This window comes from Erpetoichthys calabaricus, chromosome 1 (genome assembly GCF_900747795.2).
Source record: "Erpetoichthys calabaricus chromosome 1, fErpCal1.3, whole genome shotgun sequence".
Taxonomy (NCBI): domain Eukaryota; kingdom Metazoa; phylum Chordata; class Cladistia; order Polypteriformes; family Polypteridae; genus Erpetoichthys; species Erpetoichthys calabaricus.
The window spans coordinates 279,675,684-279,695,308 of NC_041394.2; the positions used below are offsets into that span (position 1 = coordinate 279,675,684).

The 19,625-nt window shown below is 39.3% G+C and overlaps 2 protein-coding genes across 4 annotated transcripts in view; both read left to right on the forward strand.

Annotated features, from left to right (window-relative positions):
- LOC114662175 (prelamin-A/C-like) overlaps nt 1–6,244 on the forward strand; it is a 264,345-nt gene extending 258,101 nt beyond the window's left edge. For 2 of the 3 annotated variants that reach the window (XM_051930054.1, XM_051930050.1), the window contains exon 18: nt 5,912–6,024. Coding sequence is in view for 1 of the 3 variants with exons in the window: in XM_051930055.1 (XP_051786015.1) it covers nt 5,912–6,052 (141 nt within the window). In the remaining 2 variants the exon portion in view is untranslated. Of the gene's footprint in view, nt 1–5,911 lie in introns of all 3 variants that reach the window. The other variant, XM_051930055.1, reaches the window with a different exon arrangement.
- Nucleotides 1–19,625, forward strand: part of itpr2 (inositol 1,4,5-trisphosphate receptor, type 2) — a 1,448,083-nt gene that overhangs the window by 1,289,219 nt on the left and 139,239 nt on the right. The gene's annotated exons all lie outside the window — the stretch shown is intronic.

The following is a 19,625-nucleotide window of genomic DNA, read 5'->3' on the forward strand; positions in this document are numbered from 1 at the left end:
TGCCCCCATCACTGCACTGAGGAATTGGGATCCACATTCGGACCACAGGTAAAGTGCCCCCTGCTGGCCTCACCAACGCCTCTCCCAAAAGCAATGCAAGCTTTTTCCTAGATGGTCTCCCATTCAAGTACAGACTGGGCCAGAGCATGCTTATCTTAACTTAAGGGCATCTCCTACTCTGATAGGCTAATGGAATTAAACCTGTTTGGTCTCTGTGTGGGGATCTAATCAAGGTTTTCAAAATTATCGAAAGCATGGAAAAAACAGATCCAGCAGAATTCTTTCAATTAAATAGTGAATCACATACTCAAAGATACCAGTGGAAATTAAGAAATTAAGGGAAAGTGCATTTACAACTGAAGCCAGGAATCGCTTTTTCATGCAAAGAGTCATGGGAATCTGGACCAAACTACCAAGACATGTAGTTGAAACAGAAACCTTGACAACCTTTAAGAATTATCTGGATGGCATATTGGGACATCTGAAGTGTTAGCTAACCAAACAAGCTTGATGGACTCAGTGGTCTCTTCTCATTTCTGAACTTCTTTGTGATTTAATTTTTTTATTCTTGTCTTTTTTATTTCTTTAAGCTTTTGGATTACATAAGACCTCTCAGCTCATGAATGTACTTGAATGCTGGTGTCTTTGACATGTATAAAGCTGCAGTGCCCTTTTTGTTTTATGGTGAACAGTACTTGCTACAGTAATCTAGATGTGCACTCAGGAGTGCACTGTACAATCAGACCATAATGTCCCTCGATTTATATTCAGCAGTTTTTGCAATATCACCTATCATTTTATTGTGCTCTTTAATCATTTCTACACATTGCCTGGAGGAGGATAAGAAAATTGCATCAATAAAAACTGTTCAGAGTTTACTTCGTGTAGGTCAGTGTCATCTATCTTGTGTTTTAAATTAATGTTAACTTTACCTTCACATAACACTTCTCACTTTTTTACTTTAAATTGCATTTCATAAAAGTTTGACCAGTTAAAAAAAAAATCTTATTCAGTGAAGAGATACGGAAGTTTTGTAGCTGAAGCATTTGCAAATTTAAGACAAATACAGATTAACGCAAATGGCCTCCTATTTACTTCTCAGTTCCTTTTTTCACATTTAATTGAGAAATGTCTCAATGGCAGTAATCATAGCATGTTGTAACTGTAGCCCTCCAACAATAAGAATTTACTGAGAACAGTTTGTCAGAGTGTCAGAACACTTTAATATTATTCATTGATTAATTAAGTTTAAAATAAGAAATGTTTTCAGGAGGACATACCATTAAGTCCAAAATAGTTCATCAGTTTCTTTTCCTTTAATTCATATAAAAATAATGACATTGGAAGGGCATCCCAGTGATACTTTCAATCACAAGTAAAATGTGTCTCTGTGTTAAAATAAAGAATATCATGGGTAAGGCCAGAAGTAGATCTCAGAGGAAGACTGCAGGGAAGATAGAGAGCCACACTTTCACCAGAGAAGGACCTGCACATTCAAGTGTGAGACATCAGGGGTGTGCATCATGGCTGAAATGGCTCTTTGGGATGAAGGGTCCCATCAAAAAGAAAGAAAATGAGGCCAGGGAGAAAATACCAGATGGTTCCTATTTACTTTGGAAAACAAATCTCTTATTATAAAAAAAAAATCTTGGAAGGAGACAAGACGTGATTGTCTCAGAGAGACTTTCACGTCCCACGAGACGAGTCTTCGTGCCAAGCAATGTAACCACGCCCGGGATCGGAAGCCCTGCGAGACAAGAGCTTATGAAAAGAGATTTGGAAAAGTCCTGTGTGGTTATGTCAGACACATTTCTTGTAGTTGTAGTATAACGGGCAGTTATATGTTGCATTGTCACGATGTAATTCCAAACACGGAATCAAAATTCAATGCAATATTGATGAAAAGGTAAAAGCAAAAAGAGATTGAATATGACAGAAGTGCGCTGCACAAAATGCAGATCACACGGCACGGCAGCAGCAGCAGCAATCCAGCAGCTGATTGAGCAAAGAGAAGGTATAAAAATAACTGAATGTGTTTCCCATTGTATCACCATTTAAGAGGGGGCGTTGGAGGAGCGATCGCGTCTCGTTGAGGTGAGTTCAGCCCCCCCCCTTCACAATGCGAGCAGCAGAGATGCAAAGTGGTTAGTGCGTAGCGCAGGCATGGATGGGTGACCGAAGTGAGCAGGGGGCAAAGCCTACTAGTCTTAAAAAAGATTGACCTGAAACACCACAAGTGACACCAATCACCACAGATAACACACCCCAATATACAGAAGTTTCTGCTTTTGACTCCAACCTCGAGTTACACACTGTACTGTATTAGTCATAAGGACCTACTATAGCACATCTTTGTCCAGCTCTTGATGTAGGAAGGGCTGGGGCGATTTTATCTCCTGACATTCAGGTCTCATGGAGAGGTTTGTCTGTTATACTTTAATGGACAGTAAGCTTTGAGTTTCATTGCCCAGGTCTCTCACATTTGGTGCACTCTGTGCAGTGTCTCCTGCAGTTACAGACTTTTGAGGTTTCACATTGATAAGTTTGGTATTTTTCAAGTTGAATTTATTTCTTTACAATCATGATATGTAATAATTCACCACAAGAAGCTGTGTATTAAAATGGAAGCATTTTTTATATATTGTAGAAAAATATCTAGCCTGTTCTTACATTTTAAAATAGCAATCAAGGGGCAGGGGTCCTACCAGATGAGTCCAGAGTCTGACCAGTATCATTCATTTGAGCATTTAAGGTGTAATGGAGAAAACCTAATGAAAGAATCAGCAACAACACTGGTGCCCATGATGGGCCTACCTTAGCATTTAACTCCTACTCCTGTTCATGTCCAGCGCTTTCCTGTTATCTTCTTGCCTTCTGTATCTACCCTGCCCTAAACTGTCCAAATGTTGCTTCTTAGGCCTACTTAATGGGTGACCCAAAACTACTATCAGTATCACAGTTGCACAATCAGTACACACCTCCAGCTCAGTTGGAGTTCTAAAGCAAGAAGACTGATGCTCCTTGTCTTGTCCCCAGACAGGGCACTCCACAGGGAATACAATTTCACTGATGTTCTGCAGGTTTGACATATTAGGCCATCATGCTGCTGGCATCTGCTGTACACGAGAACTGGTATAACTGTGATGCAGGTCCTCGAATATTTATTTACTCCACGCTCTTCCAATCCAAGGGGTCTTCCCAATATCGTCCTGAATTGGAATTCCAAACTCTTTGCAGTTTGTTCCACTCCCAGATTATCCTTTACATGTAATAATAAGAACACTGAGTCTAAATATCAATAAGTGGTAAGATACATCTGTAGTGCCCTGCACTGATTCTGAAAGGCTGTAATTTATTTATTTATTTTTCTTTTTGTCTATCCATCAACTTTCTGAACCTGGTTAAGACAATTTTAGTATTTGTGGGAGGCAGAACATATTTCAGCAATACCAGGTGCAATGTAGGACAGGCACCAGGTCATTTCCATTTATTATATAGGGATAACTTCTAACGTAAACTCAATGAGTAGCACTTGTCATTATACATGAGAGCTTCAAAGACAAAAAGACTGAAGAACAGTTTCTACCATGTTGCTATTAGGGCACTGAATGCCACCTAATCACCTCCAGTGCAGCAGTGCAATAGATGACATCTTGTGCAATAGTGTTCATGTGCAATTATGTTTGTGTTCTACCTTATTTCTTCTTATCCTTTTTTTAAATGATATTTTATTTATATTTTGACACCACGGGGACTGCACCTAATTTAGTTGTAGTTGTTACAATGACAATAAAGATATTCTTTTTCTTCTTCTTCTTCTTTCTGAATTTGCACTGTTTTAAAAGTCTTATTAAGATGAAATACAGTAAGTAACATTAAGGAGGAAATAAAAAATGCAGAGTGGCTAGAAGTACATCCATGCATCCATCCATCCATTTTCCAACCCGCTGAATCCGAACACAGGGTTACAGGGGTCTGCTGGAGAAGTACATACATTTGATCTCAAAATTAAACTATAACCTGTACATTTATTAAAATTAACAGCAATCACATGTATGTTATCTTTCAAGCAAGTTTCCAGCTTTTCAGCACATTTGGTCCTTCTGTCAAACAAGCTCTTGTGTGTGTGTCTGTCTGTGACAAAAAAAAGACCTCTTAAATAATGGTAGAGAAGTGAAAATGAAAGATGCAGCAAGGTCAGTGCATCAAAGTGTTGCCTGATGAGTTTTTCAAGAGTGTGGTCAGAGGTACTGTAGGTGGACAGCCGCAGGACCTTAGTGTGGTGGCCTCTGTGTTTATTCCAAATGTCGGCCACACAGCCTCTCCCAGACAAATGTCATCTTCATGCAAGCTCTGTTCTGTTCAAGTGGCACGGAGACTGACCTTGTTGATCACTGTACTGCTGAAAGACATCTGAATGGACCAGATGTGTACATTAATGAAAATGTTACATTCTTAAAGGTGAATCTAAAGGTAACTGCTGAAAGGAAACAACATTTTATAAATATTTTTGCCCAAACTTTGTAAATACAGTATGGCACTTTAACACAATATACTTCTGTTTGATGGGATTGATATAAACAGGCCAAGCATTCTGCTTTGTTTTACAACTGAGAATTGTAAAAATTAACTAATCATGAATTTATTCAGATAATCTATATACTGTATATAAACGTCAATGTATATGTATGTATGTTCCAGCATCACTTCTGAACGGCTGGAGCGATTTTCATGACACTTGGTACACGTTTCTCATTGGTCGACCAAAAATACAGTCGGGTGAAATCAACCCTAACCCACCCCTTTCTGGGTAGGGTGGGGGGTGATCTTGTGGTCTTGTACTGTATGCATGTTATCGTCCAGTTGACACTCTGAACGACCACCAGAGGGCAAACTGGAGGTGACTGCCAGCATTCTTTATGTTTGAGCACCACCACCGCACCCCTGTTGCTTTTCAAATTAAATAGAGTTGGCCAGTTCCGAGTGTCAACTGGATGATAACATACATACAAGACCCCAAGACAGGGGCATTAATGAGTCTACATTGTTTGTTAATTTATTTTTATTTTAAAGTTGTGTTTTTTAAATTTTATTTTCCTCAAACAATTAAAAAAAACACATTATTTTCCTCCCGGGCAACACTGGATATTTCAGCTAGTCTATGACATAAGAATATTACTTTACAGATTAACAAGCCATAAAATCAAATAAGGTCTAAGATTAGCAATTATTGGTTTCTCATGAAGCAGCTGGGTTGGAACAAAAACCTGCAGCCACTGCGGCCCTCCAGGAGTGACGTTGCCTACCCCCGTTCTAGAAGAAACCACTCTGCCGTGGCGGGGGTGAAAGGTTATTGAGAAAGACTACAAGTCCTGAGGTAGCACACACAGCTGAAGAAATAATTCAGCTTATCCTTTAAGCACAATTGTTAATGCCAACCAATTCACAACATGAAACTCCCTGCAGACCCTCTTTTTCGTAGCTCTGTGCTACCACCCTGCATATACAGTATGTTAAAACATCTGTACTGAACGTACTAAACTTTAACCTAAATGTGTCTCGGTTTTGACATGCGATTGCAGTAAAGTGTGTGCTTAACCTTTGTGTCAGCAGCTGTCACTATGTTACAGGTATATCTTTGAGAAATAATACTTTTGCAAAATAACGTAATAATTTTGTGAAATTTCACAATATTTTTGCAAAATAATGCTTTTTTTTTGAATGGTGGGAATAAACTCCTGTAGCTCAATGCTGCTTAGAATTGCTGCCTACAGACCTATAGTAAAACTATTTTTTATTATATGGTAAAGCAGCTCTTTATATAATTCTGCCTTCTGCTACAGATGTGTTTAAATATAAAAAAAAAAGATTGATGAAAATAGTAAACTAATATCCCTTCTTGTTTTTGCAGCATGGATCTGGTGGGGTCCTCTATGTAGGAACTCCTTCTCCTATGGCTTCTCCTCTGCAGAAATTTAACTCCAGTGCTTCCCAAAATATGATGCAGCCGAGTCAAATGTACTTCTGTTCTGAGTCTTTGGTTTCATTCTAAGTGACAGTGGGTGGCAGATACAGGATGTTCTTATTGGAAACATAAATTCAGCAATAATTAACATAAAATAATATTAATAAATATTAGAATGCTGTCTCCTGGAAGAAAAAAAATCACCTTTATTTTACATTAATTTTCAAAATGTCATCCATTCCTAACCTGTAGATGCTCTGCAAAAATAAATCCTTTAGTATTCATCTTCTATAGGTTGTTCAAATATAAAAAAATAGCATTTTGAAGACACCTGCTTTATTTATAATTGACAATATGACAAAATGTGAATTTGCCTAACCCAAGTAAATGTTCTCTCCAAACCTTAAATAGAAAACGGCTTAATAGTAGACAGGCAGCGTGTATTAGGCAAGGGTCTGCGCAGGGTCCACGCTTGTTGGCACAGGTTAGGAGAGCATGCCCAAGTCTGAGGGCACGACAAGGAGAGCCATATGATTTACTGTTGCAGTACTGGTGCGGCTCCTTCTGCTATGTCATCCATCTTCAATTCTGAGCCTGTGACAGCAGCAGTAGATGCAGGGCAGAAACCAGTCCATCAATAGGTAGTACGCTCACTCACAGTCACAAATTAACCTCAAAGTAAAAATAAAATCAACTCTCTCTTCCAGGAGTCATTTCTAATTTACTAACGCTTTCTCTTTTTTTAATCACTGGTTATATTCTTAAAGTTTAAACCCTACAATAACTGAACCTGTGGTTTACAGGCTACATTTCAGTGCACCACTTACCAAAAAATTTATAATTAATTTTGATTTCTCTCTTGGTGGTTTGGGTAAATGCAATTTTTTTATTCTATATTATACAAAAAGAAATAACTGGCTTTGCATTTGGTCTGCTATATCTTGAGAGATATTTGTTGCTTTTTGCTAATTTGGTGACATTTATAAATGAAACCCATAAGGAGCATACATTACATTTATTTAAGGAATACTGAATCTCAGTGCGATTCTGTCATTTAGTACTAAACAATATAAAAGGCCTCTGAGTGCATTATGAATATTTCAACACAGTATTCACTATCAGAAAAACAGAATAATTTCAGCTGCGCATAGTGCCAAACGTTCACATCATGAGGTCCAAAATGAAACGCTAAGGGGCTTGTACCAGTTAAGCCAAACGATTACAGAAAACTGATCACTCCTTAAATGAGATACTGTAAATAATAAATATGAAGACATTTTCAATCGTGATTGAATACATTTTTGAAAGTCAGAAGCTGCTTCTCATGTTCTAATAATAATATGTATTGTTTACCATATTGTTAGTGGCATAACATAACATTTAATGATGTTTACTTTGACATGGCTCGATGATGATATTATTTTTGTCTAATGCACATAATGAATAAAAATATTTTTGAAATGATCATGAATTTCTTCTTTCCTTGGAGCTATCAGTGCTGTAAATAAAAAGTTTCACAAAGCAGATTGGTGAGCATCTCTGAACTGCAGTTTTCAAGATTGATTCAAGATTTCTTTTTTATTCCATCCATTGCTGATCACACAGTTCTGGGTGAAAGACCCCACAGAGGTGTCTGCAGAGGCAGTGTGGCATAGTGGTTAAGAATTTGGACCGTAAACAAGTCACTTCACCGCATTGTGCTCAAAGTAGAAAAAAAAACAAACAGAAATATCTCTCAAATGTTTTAAGTTAGATAAAGGCATCAGAAAAATAAAGTAAGTAAAGACTGTTGAACGGGGCATTCTGGAAAGCTGACCATAAAAGGAGCTCATAGAAAGGGTGTGAGAGAGAGATGAGCAAGCACTTACAAGACTCCAATGCTTTGCTTAAATCCATTTGCCTGGGTTTGTGTCCACCAGTGAGTCTCAGGAAGGATCCTGGCTTGAATTGGTGTACAGAGTTGGAGAAAGTGAGTTGCTTCTGACCCCAAGCCAGTGCTGTGAATGTGCAGGCAGTGGATGCAGCAGAGAAAAGGAGGGTGGCCAAGGAAAGAGTTGGACTCCAGTAAACCTTACATGAGGGAGCAATGCATTAGGCTACCAACACTAATGAATAACAGATGAATAATACCTATAAAAGAAATCACAAAAAAGAAAGCTCAATCAGTTTATTTTTTGTTATAATGTACAACACCCAAAGGGCAGTGTTAAAAGATATATCAATATTAACATCAAATGCAGTGAACGCAGAAATGCAAATGAGTATCAATAAATTATCTCATTTTTGTTCACAGGACAAAGCACTAATCATATTGTACTTAAGTAATTGATGATGAGTTCTACTCCAAAACAGTGAGATGTAAAAGTTCACACACCCTTTAAAGTGTGTTGAAAAAAATCAATTAATGGATAACTCCATAGGGCTCTAGCCTTCAAGGCCAATAGTGGAACTTGTGAGCTGCGAAGCTAATCGTACCCCCAAAAAGACACAGACGCCCCTGGGAAAAACCCTAGGAAACATAGACAGACTACCTTCACATTTCTCCTTTTCCTTCTGGCCGGCTCTGTGGCGTAATCTGCCTCCCGTGCGGTACTCTGCCTTGTCAAAAAGCCTGTACGGGCTTCTCTCAGTTGCTTAAAACTGATTTCTTGCTTCTCCTTACCCCTCTCCCAGACATTCTCTCCTCCTGGGGAAACTGTCATCTCTGAATTGTCATGGAGGAGCACGTTTAAACTTTTGAAAAGAGACAAATGTTTGTTTGCAGTGTTTTGAATAAAGTTCCTTTCTTTTCTACAACCTCCTGTGTCTCTGTGCAAATCTGTGACCCAAGCGTGACAAACTGGAAAGTTCAGGCTACACATGCGCACACCTGAGTAAATGGTATGCCAAAAACACTGCAGGGTCCTTGAAGGACCTACCAGAGCATTCTGGAAACAGGCTAGTGGCATCAGGTGCAAAGAAAACATCAGTCCAGAAGAAATATTTTTAGGGAAATGACACTAAAGATATCAAAACAAATTTCACCATGACAACTAAATTGAGTTTGCTATAAATATTTAACATTACATTACATTATTGAGGCGAGTCCACTGCTTGCTTAATTTTTGCAAAACAGCACCATCTGCTGGGGGATGATGTGCCCCAACTACCCTTAATGTGAAGACACCACTGCCACCATTCCAAGCTTGCTGCACGGCTGTCCTTGTGCTCTTTGGGTCCTAGCTGCCTCTTTCCACTGTCTTACATCTCATGAATCCTGTTGCTTTTCCTGCTCTCTCAAATTGTCATCTAATCACAAAAAAGTTTACAAACGAGAGGTGACCATTCTGTCTTCAGGCTAATTTTATGAGCTAAAATCCAAGTTCAAATGTAATTATAAAGCTCAAAACATCACAGTGTGGAACAAATTATCCATAATTTTTCAACCCCTCAGGCGCTTTTAATATTTTAACTTGTATTAAAGCCGATGCATCTCTGAAATTAAAGGTCATGTCTCACTCACAGAGTACTCAAGTAGTGAAGACCTCATCCATTTTTAACTCCCAACAGAAGATCAGGGAGTAACAAGACAATAGTTGCAAATGTCACCCTTGCTTAAAAAGCCCACAGTTCTTCTGTGAGTGATTAAATAATTCCACTTTCCATTTTCCATGTTCAACCCAGCCATATTTCTAGTGTAAAATGCTAAATATCTCTATCTAAAATGAGCAATAACCTTGTGAAAGAATCCACTTGAGCTGGCGCTGGTCTATTTTCTGTTTCTTACGCTCACCTATATGCTGTTATGGCAGTGATGTCACCCACCATGCATTTCTGGTTGTTGCTGCTGAGAAATCTCCACAAAAATAACAACAAAATGGCATTGCTGGAAAACAAAAATAAGATGTAGAAAATAATTACATATTTCAAAAGTGAACGTCTATATGCTAGAATAAGAATCAGCATAATTCAGAATCTCCCAGGTTTATAAAACAAAGCAAAACACGCCAGGAACACTACTAAAAAATACCAAACCCAACATAATCATAACATGGCCAATAACAAACCCAAGGAATTACAAGATATGAAATAACATAGCATGAATTTCATAAAATAAATTAAAAATTGCACGATGCTCTTTCTATTAGCAGAAGCCTATATGGCAACAGAAAAATGAGGTGGAGAGCCAATGATCAGTTGGTGAAAGCTGATGAAAGTCAGGAGTGAGCTAAAGTGAACTTAAAACTGAACTTTACGGCTGACCACAGACAACTCCACTCATCTTTGTCCAGGATCCCCTGCTTATTTGCAGAAACAAAAGTTGACATAACTTGGTAAAGTATGGAAAAAATGAACATGCATGTAAACTGTAGTGTACATATGCACTTGCATGGGCTCAACATCACGGGTGTTTAAAACAGTTTTCATGATCCAAAAAAACTGAAAAGTTCAAATAACATAAATTAAAATTTGAGTAAAAATTCTTCACTTTCAGTTTCACTTGAAATAATAAGTTGACTTTCAACCTTGCATGATTACTTTGGCCTGCGAGATGAAACCAGACCCATAGAGAAACACCAAGTAAACTTGGAGAAAACCCATAAAGCACACACAGTAGACATCAGCCAAGAGGTGCACTGAGATCCAAGAGCTCATGACACAGTCCATCCTTTTTCTAAACATGTTTTGTAGAACAAGTTTATGTAGGACTGAAGTTAGAACTCAAGTGAGGTTTAAAGCCATGAGCCCTTGACATGATCCACCCATACACACACATACAACGCCTTTGAATCAACACCTGAATGAAGTAGTTTTGTTGGATATCCAGCTCAGGTTCTGGAGGAGTGAAGTAGCTACAGGTTTTTATTCCCTTTATTTCTGAGGTTATTCTTATAAAGCTGGGAATGTTCAACATAATCAATGAAACACAAATTATTATTATTATTATTCATGAAGCACATATTAATGTTGACAATGTACATAATCCAGATGGAGTATGTCCAATAAATGAATTGGACATATCACGGTGTGTGTAAATATCTTCTTTGCCGGGAATGGCAGCAACCCAAAAGAAATTGACATTTGTTGGTAAAGGAAGACATTGTCACCTGCTCAAAATCCAGCTCTTCTTTGGGGATCCTTGTGCATGAAAGTTTCTTTACAATACAAGGTTTTTAAATATGTTTGCCTAAACATCTAAAAAATTAACTTACTTCTAGCTGAATGGCCTCACAGTAAGGGATCAAACCATCATAAATGTGTCCCAAATACAACAAGTTTGAATAGATAGATAGATAGATAGATAGATAGATAGATAGATAGATAGATAGATAGATAGATAGATAGATAGATAGATAGATAGATAGATAGATAGATAGATAGATAGATAGATAGATAGATAGATAGATAGTAAAAGATATTATTTGTCCCCAAGGCCTACAGCCTATCCTGGAAGTATCAGGTGCAACAAAAGACTCACTGCTCAATGTGGTGCCCGTCCATCACAGGACTCATTCACACACACATCAGCACTTACATTTGGATCTGTGGAAGTTAAATAAAAGAACCCTGACAATAACTCACAAGTAGAACATGCAGATTCCACAAATAAAATGGATAACGGCCAGGTGTGAGATTCTAACCCAGGGTGCCAGACCCAAGAGCCAGTTGCTCTCCGATTCCAAATTATATTTAAATTATGAAGCATCCTCTTGATAAATATATTGTTTGACACAACATGTCACACTGGAAGTGAATTCCTTTAATATTTTGTATAATACTGACATCTGCTGGGTCTCTCACCACAAATGAAGCTACTTCATGAATGCTCCCACATGAGATTTGCCACTTTTAAAAAAAAGCTGACTGAAGATGCTAAATTAAACTAATAAAATGGTGTAATGATCCATGAAGACTAATGCCTCTGATAGCAGAATTTATGAATTAAAGAAGTATTCACTCATCTGTCTATTCTGCAGCCTGTTCTGTCCAAGTCAGGAACACAGGATGGCAGTCCATCACAAGACACACACCCACGGTCACACATACAGGGCCATTTCAGACTGACCAGTTGACCAGAAATGGAAGTTTTTTCGATGTGGGAGGACAGAAACACAAGACATGAAAACTTTCAGGTGTTCAAACCCAGCCTCCTGAAGCTGTAAGGCAGCAGTGCTAACCACTGCACCATCGTGCCACCACAAGTAAGGAATAATCAGTGGCACTTTTTGCCTGTTCTTTACAGCATTTATTCATCCCTGTTTATATTGTTTATCAACACTAAAATATACTGGAAATACTAGGGGGCTTTGCCCCCTGCTCGCTTCGCTTGCCAACCCCCCTGTCTGCACTACACACCAGCAACTTCGCGTCTCTGCCGCTTGCAAACAACAAAACTTTTAATTCTCACGGATACGCCTCTTCATTGGGAAGAAACACTACTTTTCCCTGATGGCAACACGAATTAGACGATCTACAAGTCTCTGACTTAAAGTTTAAAGCCAAACAATATCTACATACTTCACTCATATCACCTACTGTATGTCCATATATTCGATCTCTTTTCACTTTTACCATTTCGTCAATATCGCATTGAATTTTGATTCCGTGTTTGGAATTACATCGTGACAATGCAACGTATAACTGGCCGTGAGTGAATATCGTTTCTTTCTCTCTACACAAACTGTGTCTGACAATAGGATTCACACAAATGAGAAATGATCATGTGCGTGGTTGTACATGTTTTAGATGTGGGCAGGAGTTTTGCAAATCTCTTTGCATAAAGTCTTGTCTCGCGGGGCATGAAATTTTCTCTCACAGGATTTCACTTTCACCAAACCACAAATCTTTTAATTCTCGTGGATACGCCTCTTCATTAGGAAGAAACATACTGTAACTTTTCCCTGATGGCAACACAAATTAGACAATCTACAAGTCTCAGACTTAAAGTTTATAACCGAACAATATACTCATTCTCTTTTCGCTGTTCCATTATTTCACTGAGTAATAATTTCTGTTTGTTTGCGGTAATGCGATCTTTACTATCATTTTTTTGAGACTTTCACATTTTCGTACCTCCATTAACTCTAACCTGCTCTGCATGTGTATCGCGCCAACGTTTTTGAATTCCTTACAATGTTCTACTTTGTCATCTACTCTTTGTCTTTTATTTCTGGCCCTGAGTGTGGTTAAATCTCTTTGCACAAAGTCTCGTCTCACGAGACATGAAAGTGTCTCCCAGTCATAAAGCTCTGCACTCAGTGTGAGTCTCATTAATACCCTGGGAGCTCCCTATCACACAATTTGTTTTGCTTTAAACATGGAAGACTGAAAACTTATAGAAGAAAGAATGTGAAGAAGCGAGAAAGACACTTAGACTATCCTCCTCCACAAAATTACTTTATACATCACACTCTCCAAAGACAAGTAGGTCTTAGTGATTTTAATTTATCCCTAGTGAGAGTGTGGGTGCGTATGAGAGTAGGCCCGGCGATGGCCTGGTGACCTGTTTAGGGCTGTCTGCTGTCTACCACAACCTTGAATTGGATTAAGCAGGTGCCAGAATGTTACGTTATCAATGGAGATACCCATAGTAATGAAAAAGCAGTATGTTAATAGTTGCAATGGTACCACATCCTCGCAGTGCCAGAAAAGTTAAAAAAATGATTGCAACCACTGTTTGTTTTTTTTTTATGCTAAGTGTGTGGATCTATCATGGAATAACCCAGAGAGGATTATCAGAATGAGTCAAGCATTATTTATTCCCAGGACCTGTTGAGGAGCATAACACATCATCAATAGATAGAATGTATGTTTCTGAAGGGTGAGCATTATTTTGCGGAATATATACAACAAGTATGACTGAAAGGCATTTCTCTTAGGCCCCATATACCCTACTACATTATCATTTGAAATGCAGACATTGGTCTCCCCTTTCAGTTTTAATCCACACTACACTGGCATTTTCAACCCAAAATAATTACTACTTATAGAAATGCTCTCCAGAGCTGGATATTTCAAAAACAATGGTGTAATATTTTAGTGTGGATGGTTAAAAACAAGGATTTTTGAAAACTCTAATTCTGTTGCCCTCTGGTGGGTTCATGCTTATTACATGGCACTTCCCTAACTGGATCCTGTTCATTGCAACTTCTCATTCCCTGAACAGTCACCCTTCACAGATGAAAAACATGTTCCATCATAACGGGTGTATTAGAGTTGCTTTCCATGGCTCTTGTTGTGTTGCTTGCTTGTATGCATCTAAATTGTATTTTGTGTGATTTTTAGTAATCCTGGTCAAGTAACTAGTCACACTGCACAATACAGTTGCCAGTTGTATATGTGCTCTAATTGCAAAATCACATTCAGTCCGACTGACATGCCATGATGTTGGTGCTCAGACTATACATGTAAGATGCACCCTCACTGCAGATGCTGTACAATGAATTTTGGGAATTTGGTGGTAATAGCATAAAATCCACTCACGAGACTGCTCACACTACAACAATACATCATAAGATGCAGTCTCATATTGCATATAAAATGATGGCTAAGGAAACTGAAATTTGAGCCGACTCAGAAAATCAGTTGGTAACTGCAAATTGGGTTTAAAATCACACAGTATATACCCAGTTAGAAATGTCTATACGGCACACATGTGGACGATTACATCATATGAGTTTTCAGTCGTTTTAGTATGGATGGAATACTTTCTTAAACAATGTAAAAATGCTAGTGTGGATGAAGATCGTTTTCGTTTCAAAATGCCTTGTTTAACTGAAAACATCGTAGTGTGGACATAGCCTTAGTTTTTAAAGTACATGTTGAGACCAGGCGTATCTAACTTGGTGGTTAGTCGTAAACAAAGAGGCAGCACAGACTGTCTACTGACAAGTGGGAGTAAACCTTGCAGATAGATTATAACAGTAGTTCATAAGTTAAAAAACAAAACCATAGTACAGTTCTCCCTGTCCCAATCCCCAGACCAATGCTCATTCATGCAGCTACCCATGTCAGCCATACCCAAAAACATATATTTATTCCACAGAACAGACACTTACTGTACATATAAGGAGTCACACACATGCAATTGGGAGGCAGAAAAAGTGCCTGAATGATAGTAGTACCACACCAGACCAGGGGGTGGCGAGCTGCGCTGACTTTCTCTCTCAATCCTTTGCAGACCATCCACAGGAAATCCCGCTAGGTCCCAGCGGCATTGATGACATCACTTCCGGCACTGGCACCTTTGATGATGCCACTTCCGGTCCAGAAGACGTCACTTCTAGTTCCGGTGCTATTGATGATGTCACTTGTGATCCTGATGATGTCACTTCCGGTTCTGGTCCCAAACATACCACTTCCTGTCCTGGCCTTTAAAGCAGCCATATTTGCACTCTTAAGTCAGTTCTGTTTTGGACTACAATCTGTTAAGAACAACACAACCAAAATACCTATTTGCAGCAAAGGCATAATATACGGGTGGCTGCCCCAAACCTTTTTGATGTCTGTGGTCTGTTATTGTGACAAAGGACAGGAGAAGTTAACACAATGTGGAGACCTGTAATTGACACATAATTAGGTCCACTCATGCTAACAATAAACTATCCTCCTATTTGCCTTTGAAACAACCAAAATTGATTAGAGAGCAGACCCCACAGGGTGTAGAGTGTATAGAGTGTATAGCGCATAGAACACTAGTGTATACAACATGAACGCTTGCCCATATAGACATCAACTCTCCCATACTTGATGAAAACAATCATCTTTAGAATAATATCATTGTCATGTTTCTGCTGTCATTCCTAGGGATTCCTACCATTGTGTAAAGCCTGTTTTTCAGATTGGTACTCTGCCACTTTGCAGTGGTGCATCTGATTGGCAAGGATTATTTCAATATCACAAGGAGTCCCAAACACTCTATTTCTATTATGAAACACACCATTAAAGCTGCTTTGTTTATACTGGATGGACTGATAAATGGACTGATGAACCCCTTCAACACCATCCAACCTCTGCTCCTTAAGGACAAGTTGACAGATATGGGAGTAGATTCATACCTGGTAGTATGGATCGTGGACTATCTTAAAGACAGACCTCAGTATGTGCGTCTCTGGAACTGCAGGTCTGACATTGTGGTCAGCAACACAAGAGCGCCGCAGGGGACTATACTTTCTCCGGTCCTGTTCAGCCTATATACATCGGACTTCCAATACAACTCGGAGTCCTGCCACGTGCAAAAGTTCACTGACGACACTGCTATCGTGGACTGCATCAGGAGTGGGCAGGAGGAGGAGTATAGGGACCTAATCAAGGACTTTGTTAAATGGTGCAACTTAAACAACCTACAACTGAACACCAGCAAAACCAAGGAACTGGTGATGGATTTTAAGAGGCCCAGACCCTTCATGGACCCCATGATCATCAGAGGTGACTGTGTGCAGAAGGTGCAGACCTATAAATACCTGGGAGTGCAGCTGGATGATAAATTGGACTGGACTGCCAATACTGATTCTCTGTGCAAGAGAGGACAGAGCCGGCTATACTTCCTTAGAAGGCTGGCGTCCTTCAACATCTACAATAAGATGCTGCAGATGTTCTATCAGACGGTTGTGGCGAGCGCCCTCTTCTACGCGGTGGTGTGCTTGGGAGGCAGCATAAAGAAGAGGGACGCCTCACGCCTGGACAAACTGGTGAGGAAGGCAGGCTCTATTGTAGGCACGGAGCTGGACAGTTTAACATCCGTGGCAGATCAGCAGGCTTCTGTCAATAATGGAGAATCCACTGCATCCACTGAACAGTATCATCTCCAGACAGAGGAGCAGCTTCAGAGACAGACTGCTGTCACTGTCCTGCTCCACTGACAGACTGAGGAGATCGTTCCTCCCCCAACCTATGCAACTCTTCAATTCCACCCGGGGGGGTAAACGTTAACATTATTCAAAGTTATTGTCTGTCTGTATACCTGCATTGTTATCACTCTTTAATTTAATATTTTCTTTATCAGCATGCTGCTGCTGGAGTATGTGAATTTCCCCTTGGGATTAATAAAGTATCTATCTATCTATCTATCTATCTATCTATCTATCTATCTATCTATCTATCTATCTATCTATCTATCTATCTATCTAAATGAGTTTTTCAGTGGAAAATGGACTGATAGACTGATGGACTGATAAATGAGTTTTTACAGTGGATAAATGGAGTGATAAATGACCTGATAAATTGACTGATGGACTGATAAATGTGTTAAATGTACTGATAAATGGGTTTACACCATGTCCTGATCTCTCTCATCAGTATGAGACACCAAGAACCAGCATTCATCAGATCAGGTGATCTTATTTCTGCCTTTAAGGGCCCACTGTATCTATCTAAAGTCCACTGCAGCCTCATTTTCATAATATTGCTGGGAAAAATGGAAAATTTGCTGGAGAATCACCTGCCAAAACCCTAAGTACAGCAATTTCAAAGTTTGGATATGCTTGTTTCTCAGCCACTCCACTTAGTTAAAAAAACTGTAGGTCAATTTTTTTTCTAAATGTCAGCCTGTTTTCATCAACGGTCCGGGGCTGCCAGTGGCTGAATGTCTTTTTTCATGGCAGTTCTTCTCAATATAACCGTGACACTCTGGTCTGTGAAAACCACAAATTGACTACTGTTGTGACAAAATCAGTTGAGTAAATCTTATGCCCACCACCTTGCTGCTATTATAGCATGTAACCCTTAAGTCTCCTTCATGCACATAATCTGTTTAAAACATGCAGTTTACTTTAAAAACTCATTGCTGTTGCTGGTTGAGGAGTGAATTAGATAAGATACGTAGAATTATCTATAAACCTCTGTCTGGTGTATATGAATATGCAAGTGGACACCCAGGTCTACCAGCTACAAGTAGTCAGCTATGCTGATTGTCCACCATGGAGACCAAACACACATACAATAAAAAATCTGCTTCATCGCTTCATTTGCTTGCCTTTTCTGACAGTGAGACTTAATTCTAAACGTACCTCATGATTTGATACTTAAAGAACAGTGGAAAGTGGATGGCCATGTGTTTCCTCAAGAGGCATTAGCTCTCTGGAAATGTGTTCTTCTGAATTGCGGTGTTTTAATTAACCTGAATTAAAATAATTATAAATTAAAAAGGTATTATCCCCACCCCCATGCAATATGACGGTTACAAGATTATACGAGAAGCATAAAGGATAATCTAGCTCTTTACTGACAGTTTCACACGGTATTACAGTCGGGAAGCTTATGACAGACATATCAAGCAATGTGGGTATCTTGACTTACGCAGTCTGCCATCTTTCGTCACCACGTTGAAAGGATTTTCACCGGACGGAAGACATAATCTTCCGCCCGGCCTCGGACGGAAGACATAATCTTCCGCCCAGCAGCTTCAAAGTGTTGGCCGTAGGTCCATCCTTATATTCGGGTTGCTCCATGTGCAGGTTCTTCTCTGGATCCAAACAAGGACAGGACAGGACTCAAACCCCACCTTCAAAAATACAGGAATAGCACAATGCCTACATACAGTTCTCATTCTCCCAACAAGGATAATGTGCTGACAGAGGACAGAAATATACTAGTCTGTCTTTAGGCTGACTATTCAATTCTCCAGTTGTCTTTGGCTCTCTAGTCCTGTGCTTAGCTCGGCAATTCTAAATGAAGATGCTGTGCCCCTGTGTACCATACTTGGTCTGCCTGTATGAATGAGTCCATAACAGTGGGCACAGAGAACAGTGACATAAAACTTTATAATAAAACATATTATAACACCATGGACTCAATACAACAAGCAAAGTATTATAAGTGGCTGAAGTGTGCAAACACAACACAGACTAATAAGCATTTGCTTCTAAGGGAAGTGGCATGAGTCAGGAACATTAAGGTCAGAACAATCTTTCACTAAAACAAAGATTAACACTAGAAAACAAACTGACAATCAAAACCAGAGAACCCTCTTATTCTGTTTTCTTTTAATTGCCAGTCATTACAAAAGACAAATGTTTTTATTTTTTTTTTTGTTAAAGTTGACGTCACACATTGGACAGGTGTCACCATACTGCATGCAACACACTGTGCCTGCAGCCACAGAATGATGGGTCGCATTAACAAACAGAGACAGCAATAAAATATTTCAAAGAAGAAAAAAAAATTGCCGAAACCAGACACAACAGATTTACAAGTGTCAAATGCATTCCTGATGTACTGTTTACTCTATAATGACTTAATTTTACACATTGTGACCAGCAGGGGACACTACTGAGCCCCTAAACCCTGAGACATGACTGCACCGTCCTGGGTTCAAACAGAAGATATTTTTATTATACAATACCTCCAAAATCTTTCCACGACAGTATAATTCAGAATTTTCTTGCCTCCGTCCACGCCTCCCACGTAGTCTCATCCACTCTCCTCCTGACTCTGACTACTCTTGCCGGAAATTTGGCTTCTTTTATGCCTGACCCGGGAGTACCCAAGATCCATGACAGGGTGGTTCCATGGGACTACAATTCCCAGCCTGCCCTGTGGGTATCCCTATGGGAGTACACTAGAACCTCTGGTCATGAACGTTTCCGAAAACGTACAAATCGGGTTACAATCCAAAGGTTTGCCAAAATTTTGCATCTGTTCACGACCACACGCTCTGGTGGCGAACAAAAACACTGGCGGC